Raw genomic sequence first — 20793 nt, forward strand, 5'->3', positions numbered from 1 at the left:
GATTTTTAGCCCTTTCAGTATCAGATGCCGTCTCCTCTTCTCCTGTGAGTGAATCTGAATGCTGCGAGTAAGGAAGGCAAACAGCTGCAATTTGCAAGGCTACAGATAATACCACATGACGAGAAAGTAATTGTGCCTTCACCCTTCGAAGCACCTCAGGAGCAAAAATTTATAGGGCCCCAAATCAATGAAATGCTAACCCCTGTATTAAATAATATGATTAAATTTGTAAATAATGACTAAAACTCCTTTAAATAAAGTTTTGAACTTAATCTCATCATTAACACGCGTCAACCTCTCACTAACTTTAGGCATCAGTTTTTGAGAGATTTCCCAGACTTCACCCCCTGCATCTCACAAAGTGCTTCCAATCTACTTCGTGCAGTTCACCTCAAAAGAACATAATAAGGTTTCCCACATGTCCAAATCCTGAGGACCAATTTGGCACGGAGCAGCGGTCGGGTTCCAGAATTTCTCAGAGAATTGATCTCAAATACTATAATTTAAAAATAACAAAAAACAAGTTTTCAATAGGCTACTGGTCATAATGTTAAATCAATTCAGAAATAAATCAGGGAAATAGATATACTATGAAGGAACAGAAATAATTTTGAAGGTGAAGTTCATAATTATCCCACAAGATTACAGACGCCCAGAGAACATAGTCTGCAGAAGAAAGGCTACAGAGGAATACTTCAACTAATCAAGTGAAAGTAAGCCTGGATGTATTTGTAAGTTCCCTTCTAAAACCACGAGCTCAACAAGGGGAGATTTCATCAGTGTAGAAAAAGAAAGCGGGTCAATCTCAATCTCAATGATTCAGTACCTTACCGTGTGATAGTTGATATTGAATTCCGGCGAACAGAAACCTGAAAGTATACCTAACGACCATTAGAAAACTATCAATTCAGTACATAACGTTGGCTCTTCGGCATGAAAAGAATATAAAAGCTTCTCAAAGGATATAGGAGAATGGGAGATACTCTTTTTATAGATAATGGGGAATATACTATCAATTCAGTATATAGCGTGAAAGGAACCATTCTCATTTCTCTAATTTTTATAGATAATGGGGGATACTCTTTTTTGTCTTTATTCACTTGCGTAGTTTCTGGATCTTTGGATTTGCATGTAGGCACATATTCTAGTTTGCTTTTTTCTATAGGATACTCCACCTTTGGAATACTCTTAGTTTTATTCTGTTGTTATTTTACCACAAAAAATTATTACTTATTTCTAAATGAGACATTTTTGTTGCTAAACAAATATATAAATATCAAGTCCTCGAATCCCCCTCAATTTCCTCCCAATTTGGAGGGGAATGGAAGTACTCAAAATGTGAGCCCTCCCCCTCCTTCTAGGTCCCTCTATCCACTCCATTTACCCTCAAAATTAATTCATGCAAGACGAATAACAAAACTTCGCTTCCATATCTTTCATTTCCCATTCCAACCCCTCAATCCAAATTAATTGTTCTATTTTCATTTCAGATGCAACTTTTTGACAACAGTACCCAATCATTATTTGTGAATAAGTGAATGTGATAACAAAAGGAGAAATTAGACATGGTTTCAAGACCCAAATATCACTTGAATTAAGAATTTTGTAATTCAAAATCACAGGAATTTATGGAATGCAATTCCTATAAAGCATGAATGCTGCATATATATATAATAGAGAGAGAGAGAGAGAGAGAGAGAGAGATACACACTTGATCTATTGAGTCTTCTTTTTCCTATTAAGAGGAAATGAAATCTTTCGCAGGATACTATCATCAATTTTCCTGTATAATGACAGAATGAACTCATACACTAAAATTAGCTTTTCACCAACTTGATCTTGAAACTTCTCGTACAACACAGGAACTGAGAGACTAAGAAGAACACCTACAGGAAAAAGAAAGCAAACAAACAAATTGAATTCAAGTACACTTAGAAAGGCTTGTGCACTTGTTCAGGAAAGGCCTCAAAGAAACTCACCAATATAGACCAGAGAAATGAAGTTGAAGACACCACCAAAGTATGAAATTAACCATAAGCCCGAAGCAACCTGAAGACCAATTCCACATTTCTTGGCACATTCAACTTATATGCAGAAAGAGTTTTGCCAGTAAGAACAGGAAGATATATCCACAACTAATACCTTAAGAAAAAGTTTTAGATTTTGACCAATGGAAATGTCATGTGCAATCAACAATATCTGATTGATCCACCCTTGTGCTATATCAGCAGCTCTCAGAACAGATTCCTCAGAAATTTCCAGATCAGGAAGGGGAGGCAGAGGTCTGAAATTTTAATTATTCAAATTTCTAAACCTCGTCATTAGCACTAGAAAAAGATAAAGAATTTCCACTAGAATAACGTCAACAATACCAGATACAATTAGAAATTGCTGGGAAATAAAATCAAATAAAAAATCTAGTGAGAAGACAATTGGGATATACACATTAATTACCATTATATCAATAATATCATATAATGGGAGAAGACCAATATGGTGCTTCCTACTTCTGAAGATGTATCACAATTTCATATAAACAATATATAGCCTTTTAAACATCTTTGTTCTGAATGATTTTAATTAATTGAAGGATAAATATGAAAATTGAACTTATCTCAGTCATACCTTTCACCAATAACTAACTCCATCAATTTGTCAAGTTCTCTTTTATAAATTTGAAAAAAGATAACAGAGAGGAGAAGAGAATGGCATAGGAGAAAGAAATAATAGAAAACAGATGCAAATTAGATAGCTAAAGAAAGGAAGAAAAAAGTGGTCCTCAATGCTCATGAGGCTCCCAGATTTGTTAAGTTAGGGGAGGGTTGTTTTTGCACACAACCTTACATTCATTTTACAAAGAGGCTCTTTCCACAACCTAAACTTGTGACCTTCTAGTCACAAAGGAGCCATCTCACCATTGCTACCTAGGCTTGCCCCCTCAGAGGAAGAAAAATATATCTGGCACAAGCCTAATCATGCATAGAACCCCTAGTGTTACTATTTAATAAAACCTATGAGATGAAATATCTATAGAATTTCTCAAATCAATATTATTATACATAAAAGGCTAACCCTCTAAGAGTGAAGCTATCAATTTTCTTTTTTATCAAAAAAATGCTATTCAATTGACAATCTCATAGTACAACAAAACATTATTTTTATCTACATTGAGGGAAATATTAAAAAGCTCATTCCAAATATACAATTTATACCTCAATGGCAACCACTTCCACTTTTAGACATAACCTCTATCATTTTAATGTAAAATAACTGAGGTCAGTAGGTTTGGCAAGAAATTACCATGCAGTGGAAGTATGAAACTAGACCACACTTGCAATATGAACTCACGTTTCACAACCATGACTTTAGCCATCTCCCAGATAATCCATTAATTCATGAGAGCAATTACGTGTAACGTGCCTATAAAAGCTTTATGTATGATACTGATTTCAGGCACCTTCTTCCTGCCCTGGGCCTTCTTCTTGTTCTTCCTCTCCTTCTTTCTCAACCACTGGGTTGAATTTCGGCCCCTCTCTCTCTCTCTCTCAACTGGTATTGCTGTCTTGCTCACATATGGGGCTTTTTGCACAAAAAAACAAGCATTACTTCTTTGCTTTAAGAAAATATGCCACCAAACAAAAGTAAATTCATCTAATGCATTTTTGGGTTAATTCTGGTATTATGAGATTCATACAATCTGGTAAACTTTTGTTATGAATGATCTGATATTATGAATTTTGGTATTTTTTCTTGGTAAATTTTTTGTTAAAGTATATTCATACATTTATAAACTTTTGTTAACCGAAATTGTATAATACTAATTTCTGAACCTTATTTTTTACAAGAAATTGCAGATAAATGAATGAATACTCTTTATAATCCTTATTTCATAATTTCCTTAAAGAAATTGGAGATGAAATTGAGTAATATATAAGAATTATTACTGACATTCCACTCTAAATCTATCCCTGGTTTAGTAATCTATGCATCTTAGGGGCTAATTTAGCTTGTTAAATGAAAGTGTTGTGCTTTGAAAATTTATTCATAAGCTAGACCAATTGAGCTGGAATTCCATGACTTTGGGGAATTTTTGGTTAACAAATTTATGTTCATTAGTTAGTTTAAGTCATATCTGATCAGCGTTTGTTGGATGTTCAGAATTGGTTGTCTTTGAAACAAGTTGCTATTTAGGAGTGTGGTAAATTTCTAAAAGAAAGAAAAAAAATAAATAAAAGCTGCAGGTCAGAGAAAATTGTATTCAAATCTTATACAGAAAACTTCTATAGGTTTTCATATTGAACCTATGAGGATCCCATACAGAAATTATGTTGGAACACTTGAGAGTGCATTAATTTTTCTGCAGATTTTATATAAAGAAAGCAAAAGTATTGTAGGCCAAGTTGGGTCGAGTCCAACTCCTGATGTGGCAGAGGTCAGGTTGGGCCGAGTCACAATTGAACCATGGCACAATGGGCTGCCTTGCTATAAGGAAATAAGGTTACGCCTTTGCTAACAGCTTAACCTTTTGGCCTGGTGGTAAGCACCCAATCCTACAATATACATACTCATGTCTTGTTTTTCCAATTCACTGGTATGTGTTCACATATTTAGACTTCTTACATTAATCTTTCAATTGTCTATGACCTAACTAGGTGGCACATTACCAAGAGGTCTCACAATCCCGCTGACTTGCTTTCCTATCATTGAGGATTGCTTCCATGAATAGTTCAGCATTGCCCTAAGACTTGCCTGGACATAGCAACAATGGTGTAGACCTGCATTCTACTTATTGCTGGGGCACAATTAATTAGAGAGCATGAGAGATCTGTAATATAGCTTGTATAGCTGATGGAATGCTATTTAATGGCCACATGGATCATGATAATCAATAGGAGCATCACAAGGTTACTAATACTTTCTCCAGCTATTTCTACAGTCTGTTTCCATCTTGCAGCTGGGGATTGGTAGGATAACATATCTCTTCATAAATTACTCTTGAGTGTATGTCACGTGAACTAATCTCTCCATATTATAGTGGGGAAATGCAGACCCTTGTCAGCATCTATTAATCCTCAAAACATGTGTTGCAAACACAAGATATCAATGACTCAATGCAGTACCATCAGACCCATCAGAGACTTGTACCAACACTTCTGCATCTATTTGAGAAGAGCATTGACTCACCAAGACACCTGTTGATGTTCTTTTTCCCTAATAGAATTATGCTCCAACCACCAGCATGAGAGCTCAGAGGCTTATTGCAACAACAATATAAATGAGGTCATCAAGAGAGCACAGCAGGAACTTTTACATCCACCATAAATGAGGGACTTTCTATATCCACCATGTAGGAAGGTCATTCCATATGCACTGTGCCAAAGGGCCTGTCCCCCATTCACCATGCTGGAAGGTCTTTCCACAAATTAAGATGCCTTGGAATTCCAATACTATCTGTACCTATTCAAAGGTATAGCTAGTAGTTGACCTCCAGACCACAGTTGAGTAACTTGAGTCTGCAGCTTTGGTATGCAAGTGCAATACATAATAATGCTACCCTTGGACTGTTTGTATTGCAATGCATATGCATGAGGACAACACGCCTAAGCACCACAGTCCAGCCCCCAACTTGCTTTGTCCATACAAGAGCCCAACCATATAGGGTACCACTATGGTACATCATTTTCTTTTGTTAAATTTTCCTAGTCTTTCTACAATGTAAACATTGTCGAAACCCTTATTTATTTTAGCGAACGCACAAGTCATTTTTGTTACATTCATTCCTGATTTGGTTGAATTTACTGTTTGTTGGTTGGGTGATTTAATGTTGATGTTCCTGCATTAAATGTAGAAATAGTTGTTGTTGATTACATTATGGTCATTGTTTGGTTCATTGGGTGATGGTTGGGTTTTTTACAAATTTTTTTCCACACCTACTAACCCTGACAATTCACCACTAGAATATGTCAGGTTCTGTCAAAAATTCTATTCAACACAACAGCAGTGCTAGGAACAAACAAATCTCTCTGTACACACACATCTATATATATAATAAAATTTTTATATTATAAGAATTACCCATGTTGATAATTTATGACTTGCTTTTAGTTTACAACTTTGCGAATTAAGAAAGTAGCCATTACGGTTTTTAAATTGTTAAATACATGTAGTTTTGACTAATTGTATTTAATTCATTTTGATGTAGTGTTACGCAGCTAATTGACAATCAAACAGTTTAAATTATGCCCCCCCCCTCCCCCCCCAAAAAAAAAAGAAATTTGTTTTAATCTGCAGCCTTTACTTTTTCTATACAAAATCTACATAAAGTTTACCATACTCCAAAATATCGATCTATATGAGTAGGTACAACTTTTTTTGTATAAGATCTGTATCAAATTTTATTCAACCTGCAGAGTTTACTTTTTCTTTGTTTCAGAAATTTACCACACTCTCTTAGTAGGTCCAACTTAATTTCAAACCCAATCAGTTTTGAACATCCAAAAAAATAAAAAAGAGACTAATCAAACATGAATTTCAAGCTGACAAATGAACTCGACTTCAAACCAAAGAATCCTCAAAGGGAAGGAATCCCAGTTCAATAGGTCTATCTAAAGAATCAACTTTCTAGAGCACGTTTCATTTAACAAGCTAAAATCAGTCCCCTAACATGCATGGGTTACAAAACAAAGAATTTCAACTAGATATCAATATCCATTCTCAGATTTTAACTGAAATTTCATCTGCAATTTGTTATATGAAGTTTAGTAAAAAAATTCATAAAAGAACAATATTCATTCTCAAACTTCTTATAGAAAAGTTCAAAAATAAGGACCATAACATTTCAATTAAAAAAAAATTACTAATGTTGCAGTGTTCTAAAAGGCGGCCGCACGCTAGGCGACCCTTGGCCCCACGATTAAGCCCTAGTTGGCACCCCTAGGTGCCAGGCCTGATCGGCGCCTAGCCGCCTGGGTAGGGCATGGTCTAGGCTGCCTACCTGCCTGGGTCGTGCGCGGCTTGGGCCGATTATGTTTCAGCTTCCCTCTCTCTCTCTCGTCATTACTCTCTGTCTCTCGCCGCTTTCCCCTTCTCTCTCGCTTTCCCATTCACTCTCTGGTTGAACTTGTCATCGCCGATCTCGTCATTTTTGTCTCTCTCACTGCCAATCTCGTCATCTCTCTCTCTCTATCTGCCGATCGGGCCGTTTTTTCCCGCCGGTTCTCACTCTTCTTCCTCCGTTAAGTATGGCCATCTTCCTCCTTGCTACTTGCTCCGCCATCTTCGTCCTTGCTCGTTGTTGTGGCTTGCTGTAGCAGCAAGGAGGAAGTCCTTGCTCATTGCTGCTTGCTCTTGCTGCAAGCAGCAAGCCAACTTCCTCCATGGCAAGTAACAAGTTACAATACTCAAACAACAACAACAACAACATATCCAGCCTTTATCCCACTATGTGGGGTCGGCTACATGAATTCTAGACTTCCATGTATTTCTATCTTTTGTCATATCTTCATTGAGATCCATACACTTCATACTCAGCAAGCAGCAAGTAAACAAATTTGTACATTTTTAATTTACATCAAAATGTTAAAATAAAAAAAATAAAAAATTCCTAATCGCTAGGCCCCCATCTTGCGCCCCACTAACGCCTAGCGCGTTTTAGAACACTACTAATGCATGAATATTGCCAAAATTCATGACACATGAAAATAATACTAAACTATCATACATAACAAGAAATTTACTAGAATGTTAATCAACTCAAACTACCAGAATCTGTTAAAAGAGAGTTTTAGGAAGAATAAAACTTGTATTCTATCATGTATGCTGCCGCATATATATATATACAAGAGACATCCTAATATTTCTCCTAAAAACTAGGAAAATATTACAATCCTAACTAATAGGAATAGATTACTATATTATCTCTATATTTTACAGAATTACATAAGAGATAAACAATAGTATAATCTTGACTTTATCTTTAGAATTATCTTAGGCTTCTTATCCCCTTATCTCAATCCTTCACTTGTTGACACTCTCCCTCAAGATTGAGAATGGATATCATCCATTCCAAGCTTGCTAGTTATCTTCTAAAATCCAGCTGCGAGCAATCCTTTAGTGAGAACATCTGCAAGCTGTTCACAAGATGATATATATGGAGTACAAATTAAACCACTGTCAAGTTTTTCTTTAATAAAATGCCTGTCTACTTCAACATGCTTGGTTCTATCATGTTGAACTGGGTTGTGAGCAATGCTTATTGCCGACTTCTTGTCACAATAGAGTCTCATAGGTGTCACCAAGGCGATCTTCAAGTCATCTAGCAAAATCTTTAGCTAGAGCAACTCACAAACTCCTAGAGCCATAGATCTGAATTCTGCCTCTGCACTTGACCGGGCCGCCACAGTTTGTTTCTTGCTTCTCCAAGTTACAAGATTGCCTACTAGGAAAGTACAATAATTGGACATAGATCTTTCGTCCACCACTGATCCTGCATGATCTGCATCAGTATAAACTTCAAGTGTCATTCCTTGTCCCTTTTTAAACATAATTCCCTTTTCTGGTGTTCCCTTCAAGTAATATAAGACTCTATAGACTGCCCTTAGGTGAGATTCTTTTGGGTTATGCAGGAATTGGCTAACCACACCCACTGCATATGCAACATCTAGCCGAGTGTGGGCTAGGTAAATTAGCTTCCCTACCCGCCTTTGGTAGGTCCCTTTATCCACCTCTTTATCCCATGGAACTTCCCCTAACTTGTGGTTGCGGTCAATTGGAGTTTCAGCATCCTTACACCCTAGCAATCCTGTTTCTGTTAGCAAGTCCACAACATACTTTTGTTGAGAAATAAAGATGCCTTCTTGTGAGTGTGCAACTTCTATGCCTAAGAAATATTTTAATCATCCCAATTCCTTAATTTCAAACTCCTTGATTAGGCATTCTTTGAGTTTAGTCATACCTTCTTCATCATTTCCGATCACAACAATATCATTCATATATACAAGTAATATTGTTACTCCCCCTGTGGCCGAGAGATGAATGAAGAGGGTATAGTCTCATTGACTTTGTTTGTACCCTAAAGTGCGCATCACGTGAGCAAATCAGTCAAACCAAGCCCTAGGGGATTGTTTAAGGCCATATAAGGCCTTTTTTAATCGACACACGAACTATCCTCAGGTAGTGGGACTATAATCAGGTGGTAGGTCCATGTAAACTTCCTCTTCTAGGTCCCTATGCAGGAAGGCATTTTTTACATCATATTGAAGTAATGGCCAACCTAAGGTAGCAGCTAGGGACAAGAGAACTCGGACTGTATTTAGCTTAGTAATAGGAGCAAAAGTGTCTAGGTAGTTAAGGCCATAGACTTGTGTGTATCCCTTAGCTACTAACCTTGCCTTATACCGATCTAGGGTCCCATCAAATTTGTACTTAATGGTGTACACCCACTTGCATCCTACCGGTTGTTTTCCCTTTGGTAATTGAACTAGCTCCCATGTTTTATTTTTTTCCAAGGTTGCCATCTCGACTTCCATAGCATTCTGCCAGTTCTCATCCTTTACAGCTTCGGAAAAATGGTGAGGAAGGGGAATGGTATGAAGGCCAGTTAGGAAGGCTTTGTGGGAGGTAGATAGTTTTGAATAGGGAAGGACCAGGTGCAAGGGGTGCTGTGTGCAGGTCCTAGTTCCCTTTCTAAGGGCAATAGGCCATTCAAGGTCATTAGGGGAAAATCCAGGATCATTCTTAGCTTCAATGGGTTCTGATGTAAAAGAATCAAAAGAAGGTGTACCTACTAGACTGTCAAGAGGTTTGGTAGTGTTGGCAAGTTCAGGAGAGGAATTGGACTCTTGGTCGTGCATAGGGCTAGGAACCAACGTCTGCCGCCTGGAGTAGACCTTGAGTGGAGGAAGACTTGGGGGGGGGGGGGGAGGGGGGTCTCCTCTAGAATCTTGTCTGATGCAGTTTGTTTGTGAACCAGATCTGAAGGGGATGCAGAATAAGGAGAAAATCCTAGATTAGGGAGACATACTGATGGCTCCCTATCAGAAATGACTTGGTGATCTGAAGATTGATCAAAATAAGGAGAATTTTCCACAAAGGTGACATCAGCGGAGACTAAGAATTTCTTGGAAGGAGGGTGATAACACCTATAGCCTTTTTGGGTGGAGGAATAACCTACAAAGATGCACTTGAGAGCTCTAGGGTCTAGTTTGCCTCTATGAACATGCACAAAGGAGACACACCCAAAAATCTTTGGTTTCCAATCACTAGAAATGTGAGTTTCAGGAAAATGTTTGTTTAAGAGTTAAATAGGGCTATAGGACCCGAGAGTTTGTGAGGGCAGTCTATTGATGAGTAGTGGCAATCAAAACAGCTTCTCCCCAATAATTTTTTGGAACATTATGGTGGAAAAGTAATGCCCTAGTCACAGCTAATAGATGTCCATTTTTTCTCTCGGCCACTCCATTTTGTTGAGGGTATATGGACAAGATGATTCATGGATGATGCCTTTTTGTTGACAGAATTATGTGAGGGAATGGTTGAAAAAATCTTTGGCATTATCAGATCTTAGCCTCTTGATTGGCACCCCAAATTGAGTACTAATCATGTTATAGAAGTTAGGAAAAATGGTGCTTACTTTAGATTTATTTTTCATAAGAAACAACCACATTACCCTAGTGCAATCATCTACAAATGTTATGATCGACCTTGCCCCAGAAATATTGGAAACAGGTGCAGGGCCCCAAACATCACTATGAATAAGAGTGAATGGAAGAGAGGTTCTTTTATTAGATGAAGAATAAGTCACCCTTTTATGTTTAGAAAATTCACAAATAGAGCAATGAAAATCCCTAATATCAACACTCCTAAATAAGGCTAGAAACATGACTCTTAAGGATAAAAAATGAAGGATGACCAAGACGATGGTGATGTAACCCAATTTGGTTTTTATCGGACTGCACCAAACAAGACACAAGATCACCTTGCCCTTGTTGTCCTGCTCACTTGATCCATCAAGGTAGTATAGGCCAGCCCTAGTTTTAGCAAGCCCGATCATCTTCTTCAACTCTTGTTCCTGAATTTTACAAAAGGTGGAGGAGAAGTTAGCACTGCAATTATTGTCTAGGATAAGTTTTTTAATGGAAATAAGGTTGGTGAACAGTTTGAGGACATGGAGAACATCCTTAAGAGTAAGATGTTTATTGAGGATAATGTCTCTTTGGCCAGCAACAGTGGTTAAGGACCCATCGGCCAAGGTTATCTTTCTAAAACTTGAACAAGGGCTATAGGTAATGAAATGATGGGGTAAAGGGGTCATATGATCTGTTACCCCAGAATCAAGGATCCAAGAGTTAGATTGAGTTGTTCCCAAAGCATGTAAGATAAGAGAATAAGGGGACATACCTGTAAGTGCGAGAGAACAGGTACCTTTTTCTTTCTTGTCAAGGGAGTTTAGAAAATTCCTTAACTTCTCAATTTCTACCTGGTTAAACTCCAAGCCATTCCTTGTTCCTTGTGTTCTGCCAGTTTCTGCTCTCCTTGCTATTGGTTGTTGGCCATAAAGGCTTGATTCTGGCCTCCTAGTTGTCTTCCTTTAGATGGTTTCCCATGGAGCTTCCAGCATCTCTCTATGGTATGCCTTGTTTTTTTGCAAAATGTACACCATAGAAAGTCTCGAGGATCTTTATCACCTGTAGCCTTATCCCCGGCAGCCTTCTTTTCTTCTTGAGGACCCCGGTTAGGACCCTTCAATGCCATTAATGCTGATCTTTCCATAGGGACAGTGTCTAACATTACTCCTCTTCGCCCTTCTTCAGCCCAGATTAGAGAGATTACCTCATTTAGGGAAGGTAGCTCCTCTTTACCAAGTATTTGAACTCTTACTGCATCAAATTCCATATTAAGACCAGCCAAGAAATCGTAGGTTCTTTTTTTCTCCACAAATCTTTTATGTAGGGTTGCATCTTCACTGCATCTCATCTTTAGGTATTGGTAATGGTCCAATTCTTGCCATAGAGTTTGCAGCACATTAGAGTATTCAGTGATAGATCTTACCCCTTGTTTAGTTGCTGCAATCTTAGTCCGAACCTCATAGATCTATGCTGCATCTTTCACCTTAGAATAGGTGAGGTTGACAGCCTCCCAAATATCTTTAGCAGTTGTTAAAAACATCACAGTATCACTTATCTCCAATACCATTGAATTCCATAGCCAAGACATCACTAAGAAATCCTCCTCATCCCATGCAGCAAACATGGGATCTCCTTCCTTGGGGCCGATTCCTAAGAGGTGGCTTATCTTCCCTTTTCCCTTGAGAAAAGTTCGGATAAGTTGAGACCACTTTAGGTAGTTTCTTCCGTTCAACCGGTAGGCTGCCTGAATATTTTGTAACTCTCCCCCACTACTCGTGCTGTTGGTTCCAGAGAATAAAACTTCTGAAGAGCTGCTTGTGTCAACGGCTTCTGGTATAGGATTATTGTTGGAGACGGTAGACATCTTAGGAAGATCTTGGAAACTTAATCGGGTAAAGAAAGAAGACCAAAAAAACTGGTTGCAATCGTTCAAGAAGCAGAACAGAAAGCAAACTGGAATGGCACTGACTGCCAAAGCAAAAAAAAAAAAAAGGGCGATGAAGGCCGAGAAAAAGAGCCCTTTAGATGGCTGGCTTTGATACCATGTTAAAAGAGAGTTTTAGGAAGAATAAAACTTGTATTCTATCATGTATGCTGCCGCATATATATATACAAGAGACATCCTAATATTTCTCCTAAAAACTAGGAAAAGATTACAATCCTAACTAATAGGAATAGATTACAATATTATCTCTATATTTTACAGATTTACATAGGAGATTAACAATAGTATAATCTTGACTTTATCTTTAGAATTATCTTAGGCTTCTTATCCCCTTATCTCAATCCTTCACTCGTTGACAGAATCCAATACTGCCAAGATGCTTGAAATGAATTTGCCTACGTTGACAGTAAATATTCTCAACCAAAGAAGCAACACTTGTCTCCTGTGAAGCAACAAAAACCCAAATCTGGGAAGCACCACTTGACTGTGAGAGAAAGATGTGTGAAATAATAAGGCATCACCTTGGCCAATGACCCTTTAGGCAAATACCTACAAGCTCCTGTAACACAGACTCACAGACTCCTAGAAGATAACCTTTTTCCAGCTTCTTCAATCTTCAGCTTTTATGGCCTGATGAGCTCACCAGCTCACAGATTTACTGTAGAAGAAATAATGGAGAAGCAAGAGCTTCGAAGCTGGGGAAGAAGTAGTTCTAGGGATTCAACAATTGGTTGAGAAAGAAGACGGGCTATGTTATAAATGCACAGAAAGTTCTAAAACAAATAAATGCTTTCCTAAAACGTTTTAATAGTTGTTAGAAACAATTCTATTCAGTAGGCACTTATTAAACTTTGCTGAATTAATGGATAATCCTATATAAATGGCTAAAATCGTGGTTGTGGACCACAATTGCATGTTAAATTGTGTTTTAGCACCATGCTTTTCATTGCAACTTGCTAGGTTTGGAAATTTCTAGCCAAACTGACCCAATTTCTATCCTCCCAACTTGTGTATATCTCTCAAATATATATGGCCCACACACAGTGTGTACGACCCTTAGTAACAGAAGAAGTAGCTAATTGAACTACAATTGCTGTGCACTGTAATCTTAAAAATGCTTAAATCAGGCATTTTGTTACTTGGTTGTAATGATTTTAATTATATTAAGAACTTTTTTGCTGGGACAATTTAAGCTTCTAAGTAATTGAGTTCCCGCTGTATCCAAAAACTGTCCAGAAGTTTTCTTTTTTCCTCTGTGCTGGAAAACTAAGTAGTAGAGAGTTTATGCGGTTTTCTTTGTTTGTACTAGTTGGGATAAAAATTAAAGCAAACCAGTAGGTACATAGTAGTATAATTAGGCAAAAGCACGTGAACTCACCCACCTATTGAGCAATGAAGCGGATTTAGCCCAGAAGAAAAGGATGACAACCAGAAGCAATAGAACATTTGCGACAAAAGACAAGAAGTTGTAACCAGCCCGCTCAAACAGGAGCCACAGACCGGTGGAACCGACTAGCAGAACAACCCCTTCCCTCCTTCTCCTCCAAAGTAAAACATCCGCCACTGCACCAGATATTGTACACATGCAAGTGATACTTAGAAGTTACAAATGATCTCTCATATCCTGTTGTAAAATATCTTCCTATCGTATCATAAGCTGAGTGAAACGTCTGAATACATATAGAATAACAAACAAAATACCACATCAAGGTTCCAGTAACTCAATTAATCAGTGAATCAGCTAAAGTTCAGTTTCGGTCCAAGATTGGACCGGTTCGGATTCAATTTACGGATGAAAATGGACAATAAAGGAATCCATGCGTGCTTAAGTAGATAACGGAACCATATGCAAGTATATATATGCATGACAAATCTACACTAGTGCATATACATATAGACCGAACCTGCTCCGCCGCCAAGAGCTCGATGAACGGAAATCCGGCGAGACTGTTCCATGGCTATTAGGGTTTTACGGTCAGAACAAACGTACAGATGGACGGAGAGAGGGAGACAGCAATTGTGCCGGAGAGAGGAATCTATTTCTTTTGTACTGCTCAGTGCTTTGTGCCATTATTATTATAAAAATACAAGAGAAAAATTAATAAATTATCGCGTTATCTTGCTTTAAGATAAATTCATTTTTACTTGTTTCGTTTCTTAACGGAGTATTTTCCATTAATACTCTCGAGGTCGAATATATACATTCTTATATTTTAATTTATCCATCATTCTTGATCTTGTTACAATCCTCAAGAGTTCAATACATTTGCCCTCGAAAAATCTTTTAACTTACATTTAAGATTTGAATGTTTCTGCTATATTATTTAACTTATTGATGACCAAATATAAATAAATAAAAATATTAAGAGTATGGGTTTCTATTTGATTTTGTTGTTACTTAAATATGATTGTGTAATTTAACTCATTTCTATAATTAAAAATAAAATTTAACCAAAAAAAGGAACTTCATTTGTGATAAAAAAAATTAATTATTGGCGAAATACATATAACGCTAAAAATCATCAGAAGTTGAATACTGAGAAAAAGGGAAACAAATTTGCACCTAAAATCCACTTTCTTCCTTCACAAACCATGCTTTAACATTAAGTTCTCAATAACACAAATGCCAGAATAACAGTGACATAACCTGAGACTGCCTCTTCCCTTACCACCCACCCAGCCCAGACAGGGAACAAACTTGGGACTGCATTTTTTTTTTCTTTTTTTTAATTAAATCTCACTCTTTCAACTCGTCACCGTCATCGGAGTCGCCACCGTCATCGTCTGAGGATTCTTCCTTTTGATGCTCCTCTCCAGCAGCTTCGGATTTGCTTTTCTTTTCTTTCTTCTTCTGTTTTTTCTTCTGGCGTTTTAAGCGCTTCTTGGCTGTACGTTCCTCGGCAGCTCTCATTCTTTCCTCCCTCCTCACATTGAATTCGGCTGTTTCTTTTCTTCTCTGGTAGTCAGCATCCATCCTTGTGAGCCGGTCTTGTTCTTTTCGTCTCATTTGCCGATACTGTCCATAAAATTTCAAAGGATTCAAAATCACATACATGGTTTAAGTTTTTAACCATCTATGTATCTACAGCGCAATCAAGCCAATAAGAAGCATGGGAAAGTGTGTGGTTTACAAACACGCAGGCTCTGACATCCTTTATAAGCAAAAAAAAAAAAAAAATCCAAATGGACTCGCAGAACAGCACCCGATTGCCGCCGACCATTACATGTAGGCAACAACGAAGCAAGCACAAAGTTATGCATGCCTCTACCCGAGAAAAGGAGGGGGGGATGAACAAAGATAAACAGGAGGAGAGGAAGAAGGATAACATGCAAAGCAAGCATGGACAGAAGATGTTTCAAATACTGAAATACCCCTTCCTTTCTACCTCATGCAGGCAAAACCTTCATGCATATTAAGAATCCTAAAACCGTCTTTTCCACTGTCAAATTCGGCAAACAAAAATATTTGGAAAAGTTCATTGCTAAAATACCACAAAGATTAGACTTAGCATATGAATTACTACAAGAATTACTTACCCCTGCCATTACACCAATCATACATAATGTTTCCATTACAAAAGCTCCTGACAGGGATCCTCTTGACTCTTTTTATATCACCTACAGATTGGATTGATAGTCCTATGTCCATGTAAAACAAAAAGCTGTTTATCTTTTAAGTCAAAACATATCATTTACAGACTTCCCCCAAGCTTCCCCGCCTCATTTATCCTACTACAACAGAATTTGTTTCATAGGCAAGGCACCCTTTAACCAGAAATGAAATATTAGAAAAAAAAACAAAAACAAGGAGGAAATGACCAAAGCAATTACCAAACTTCCACCCATTTTGCAAAATTATTTTGAGGAGTGAAGTTTCAATTTTATCAATTCACTTCATAATCTTTGAATTTTGTTGCAATATAGACATAATGAGCTAAAATTCTGTTAAAATCATGTCCTAATCGTTAGTTACATGTTCTGATGTGACTTTTTGAATAGTCAAATGAGTGCACGTGCCTAATTGTAGGCATATAATTTTTTTAAATTTGTCACAATGTTATGTTGTCATCAAACTTCCATTCCTAACAGTTACTTATGCGCTCTAATGTGATTTTTTGAATAGTCAACAATAAGTCAAATTGGTTGGCATATAATCTCAATGAAAGTTTTAACAGTAGCATAACATCGAAACAAATTTCAAAATTTATGACGTGACTAATTAATACTTCAAAATCAATTTCAAAAAGAGATAAATTCTTTTGAGACACCAGACTGTATCATGCTTTGTTACTCCCCTCATAAGAATGTCTCTCGACTCCGATCATATGTGGCCACAGTAAACCATCTGATATTACTAAGTTGAAGACACCAGTATGTGTTCTTGTTATCCTGAACTTATAGATATATGAAATGATAATGTCACCTCTATGATTAATATGGATAATGGTAGAGAAAACAAAAACCTAGCCATTGCATCCTCAAGCATGAACCTAAGAGTGACCAACAAACATGTCGTAATCATAATCCAGCTGGTAGCCACTAGAAGGGGATTGTAGCTCAAGAATGGAAGTACCCTTTCCCTTCCATCACCTGGCAGTATAGCAGTAGAGCACTTATCATGCCCATATTACTGCATCTAGAAATGTTGACTCAACCAAACAAATTAGTAGGGTATCCTCTGCAGGGTATAAGTTGGCACCTGGTGGGCAAAATTAGAATGTCTTCATCATATGGTCAAAAGAACAAATCCTTCTATACGTCAAATACACTTGCCTAAGTTGCCTGCCTAAAGTGATAATAATTTGTTCAGGAGCATGTTAGGATGAATTGACAAAGGCGTATGGCCTTGAGCATTAGGCAAACCCTAGTAAATTTTTACATCAGTCATTCTCATTGGAACACTACCCAAATCAATATGAGATTCACAGAGCAGATTTCACATGTTTTCTGAGTAAAAGTGTAGAAAATCAATCCAAAATTTCCTTTTTTTATCTTAAATAAGTATTCATTTTGCAAATCCAACAAGTTTATACTTGTCCCACTATATAATATATACATGATCAAGAGAGCTAACAAAAGAAAAGAGAGAAAAGAAGGGGGCGGGGAGCGGCAGAGAGTTTAATTTTACACACCATGTAGATACATAATAGAGATATTATGTTTCAAAGGCAAGTTCTTCGAGACTCTTGAAAACACGTAAGAGATATATTTTGTGCAACTACGAACATTCAAATATTCACACAATTATTCTTTGTTATATATTCAAGGTCGATAGCCAATCCTACATAGTGGGATTAAGGCTTTATATGCTGCTTCTGTTGTTGTATATTCAAGATCGAAAGTTAGTGGTTCCAATACAATTTTTCATAGACTCTAAATGCATCATCGGATTCAATACACGAGTGAGCATAAAATAATCACACCACGGGATTTGATGGCAAAGAAAATTCTTTGACACTGCTAAGGTCAGAAAATCATGGACTCAGCGCTTAATATGCAGGAGAGAATTTAGCTAGGGCTCAGTTTTTGCCAGTGGCAAACTTGCAATCTTGTATATTTGTTTTCAAAGGTCGATTGCTTGGCAAGACCAAATCCAGTAATTTCAAAGCTTTCCCAATGTGATTTTCCATTTAAAAAAATTGTTTATCTAAGAGATTGGTTTAAAAATTTTAAATACTTTTAAGTTTCCAATCAATGCCATTATTGTGACGGAAATTTGACACGGTGGTACCTGATGAAAGTCGCCGGAGCCAGAACCGGCGGAACTGCCGGAGGTATTGCTGACGCGAACTGGAACATGTTCGATGATCCGTCGAAGCTTCACCTCGAGGTCCTCTTCTTCTGGATTAGGCGCAGGCGGAACGTACTCCACCAGGGCATTTGATCCGGCCGGCGGAGGCCGCGGCTGGAGTGCGGCGTTCAGCCTTTCCGGGGCCAACACCAGTTGCCTGTCTCCGCCGGTGGCCACCGGCGGTCTCCCCGATGACATTTTTGGCTGGAAAAACCCTAAACCCCAATCTTGCGAATGGATTGTCAACTTCGAGTCTGAATTGAAGCTCGATAAGTAAATATAGGTGTGGATTGCTCCAAGCTGGAACAGGTTTAATGCATGAAGATCTGATAAGCGCCACTGAGAATCCGAATTTCTCTGAGACCCCAAGTGGAATGGTTAAGGGTTCGGCATGGAAGGTAAAGAGGGGGAATGTTTTTGTTTGTTCACAAAAAATTATGAGAAAAATAATATAAATACGGGCTATTAGTATCAAAACTTTTTGAGTTTTAATAATTTTATTTAATGTTTTTAATTTTGATAAGAAGAGCGTAATTTTTAAAATTAATTACAATTTTAACCAATGTTAAAATCAAATTTTGATTAATGTGTGACTTTGTACGTGACATATCATTTGACATTTAATTTTATTTTTTTATAAAAAAATGTTCTATTTTTTCTTATTTGCCATGGTCATCTCCTTTTTTCTCTGTTTTGGCATTTTCTCACCTTGCCTAGTTATTGCCTAGTGCCGTCATATCTTGTCGCCTCCTCTCTATTTTGCACGAATTAATTAACATACACACAACAACATGTATATATATACATATACAATAGCATAAACACACACAATAACATATATATACATACTCAGAGCAAAATATACAGTGGCTAACAGCAGTAGGGGGTGACGGACGACAGATCGAACGACTGTAAGGGGCAATGGCAACGCTACCGAAAAGGAGTAAAAAGGTGAAAAGATGATGAAGTTTGATCTGAAGTCCGATCGAAGTTGATCAAATACTTATTTGATGAAGGCTGGAAAAAGTTCAATCGGATAAATTCAATAATGAAGGTCGTATAAGTTCGATAATGAAAGTCAAGAAGTCCGATAATAAAGGCTATAGAAGTTCGATAATGAGGCCGAATAAGTCTGATCGAAAAAGTCCGATCGGATAAGTCTGATGATGAAGAAGTCCGATAATGAAGGTCGTAGAAGTCCGATAATGAAGACTATAGAAGTCCAATCGGAGAAATCTGATAATGAATGTCGTATAAGTTTGATCGGAAAAGTCCGATAATGAAGGCTGTAGAAGTCTAATAATGAAGACTATAGAAGTCCAATCAGAAAAGTCTGCTAATAAAGGCCATATAGAGAAATTCAATTGGAGAAGTTTGATCGAACTTCTCCAATAAAGGCCATCGGACTTCATCACCAATCTCTTTCTTTCACCCTCTTTATCCTTCTCGCCAGCATTGTCGTCACCCCCACAGTTACTCAATCAATCGTTCGTTGCCCCACGCCGTCAGCCACTGTATATTTTGCTTTGTGTGTGTATATATATATATGTTGTTGTGTGTGTGTATATGTGTGTGTGTGTGTGTGTGTGTGTGTGTTAATCAATTATTGCAAAGTAGAAATGAGGCAATGAGGTAATTAGGCGGCCTTGGGCAATAACGAGGCAAGGCGAGAAACAACCATGGCAGATGAGAGAGGAGGCAACTAGGGGTGTGCAAAAATTTGGGTAACCCGAACTAACAGAACCGAACTGATCGGTTTGGTCAATTTGGTTCGGTTATTCTTGATAGACGGTTCGGTTCAGTTATTAATTTTCTAAAAAATTGAGTAGTAGGTTTAGTTCGATTATTAATTTTCTAAAAAATCGAGTAGTCGATTCGGTTCAATTATTGGGGTATAAATAACCACAAAAATCGAATTGAGCTGTTTGGTCCCTTGCCTCGTGCCCTCTCAACAAAAATTGAATCGATGCTCAGCCCTTGCATAGCACCCCCCCAACCCAACTCACACCTCAGCCCCTAACCCCTTACACCCAAATCCCTTATCCTACCCGTGAGCAAATAACCCTAATCCTTGTCGTCGTTGTCGATCGGAAGATTGAAACCAATGGTTGTCGCCCCCACCCAACCCAGCCCCCTTGCACTCGAATCCCACTCGAGAGAGCGAATCGAAACCCTAAGTCTATTACCTTTGCCCTTACCCTCGAAACCAATCATTGTCGTCGTCGGCTTCTAAATAGTCACCCATCCTACCCCCTTGACACTAACAATTGAGATCCATAGACCCGACACCGTCATTGCTGTCCCTTTTCTCTGGAGCAATCATATTCAGAGTGCTAATAGAGAAAAGATAAACAACATCAAAGCTTCTGTCTGCTTCAATTCCTTAATCGATTCAGAATTGAAGATTAACAGGTACATATATTTGTGTGTAT

The 20793-nt window shown here is 37.8% G+C and overlaps 2 protein-coding genes across 3 annotated transcripts; both read right to left on the reverse strand.

The window, feature by feature from the left end:
• Positions 1-510: 510 nt before the first annotated feature.
• LOC127810372 (reticulon-like protein B11) lies at positions 511-14620 on the reverse strand. Of its 2 annotated transcripts, none has more exons than XM_052349927.1 (6): positions 14475-14620; positions 13953-14133; positions 2143-2284; positions 1980-2049; positions 1712-1783; positions 511-869 (listed from the first exon to the last, which is right to left on the reverse strand). In XM_052349927.1, the coding sequence occupies exons 1-6, from the start codon at positions 14524-14526 to the stop codon at positions 820-822; spliced, it is 567 nt and encodes a 188-aa protein (XP_052205887.1). In that variant the 5' UTR covers positions 14527-14620; the 3' UTR covers positions 511-819. The 2 variants fall into 2 exon arrangements, with proteins under 2 accessions (XP_052205887.1, XP_052205811.1); XM_052349851.1 differs by having other exon boundaries at positions 1712-1886.
• A 463-nt stretch (positions 14621-15083) lies between these two features.
• Positions 15084-18775, reverse strand: LOC127810484 (uncharacterized). The gene is made up of 2 exons (XM_052350037.1): positions 18302-18775; positions 15084-15586 (listed from the first exon to the last, which is right to left on the reverse strand). Exons 1-2 carry the CDS (start codon positions 18557-18559, stop codon positions 15308-15310), a joined length of 537 nt encoding a protein of 178 aa, XP_052205997.1. The 5' UTR covers positions 18560-18775; the 3' UTR covers positions 15084-15307.
• Between the last annotated feature and the right edge of the window lie 2018 nt (positions 18776-20793).

This window comes from Diospyros lotus, chromosome 1, assembly GCF_014633365.1.
Source record: "Diospyros lotus cultivar Yz01 chromosome 1, ASM1463336v1, whole genome shotgun sequence".
Classification (NCBI taxonomy): domain Eukaryota; kingdom Viridiplantae; phylum Streptophyta; class Magnoliopsida; order Ericales; family Ebenaceae; genus Diospyros; species Diospyros lotus.

What these genes read in the sequence shown, in the direction of transcription:
- LOC127810372 (XM_052349851.1), bottom strand. Translation starts at nt 14,526, where the DNA reads ATGGAACAGTCTCGCCGGATTTCCGTTCATCGAGCTCTTGGCGGCGGA. An exon ending in TCCGCTTCATTGCTCAATAG is followed by an intron (nt 2,285 to 13,952) that starts GTGGGTGAGTTC and finishes TTAAAATTTCAG; the next exon opens with ACCTCTGCCTCCCCTTCCTG. An exon ending in CATTTCTCTGGTCTATATTG is followed by an intron (nt 1,887 to 1,979) that starts GTGAGTTTCTTT and finishes TTTTTCCTGTAG; the next exon opens with GTGTTCTTCTTAGTCTCTCA.
- LOC127810484 (XM_052350037.1), bottom strand. Translation starts at nt 18,559, where the DNA reads ATGTCATCGGGGAGACCGCCGGTGGCCACCGGCGGAGACAGGCAACTG. An exon ending in GCTCCGGCGACTTTCATCAG is followed by an intron (nt 15,587 to 18,301) that starts GTACCACCGTGT and finishes TTTTATGGACAG; the next exon opens with TATCGGCAAATGAGACGAAA.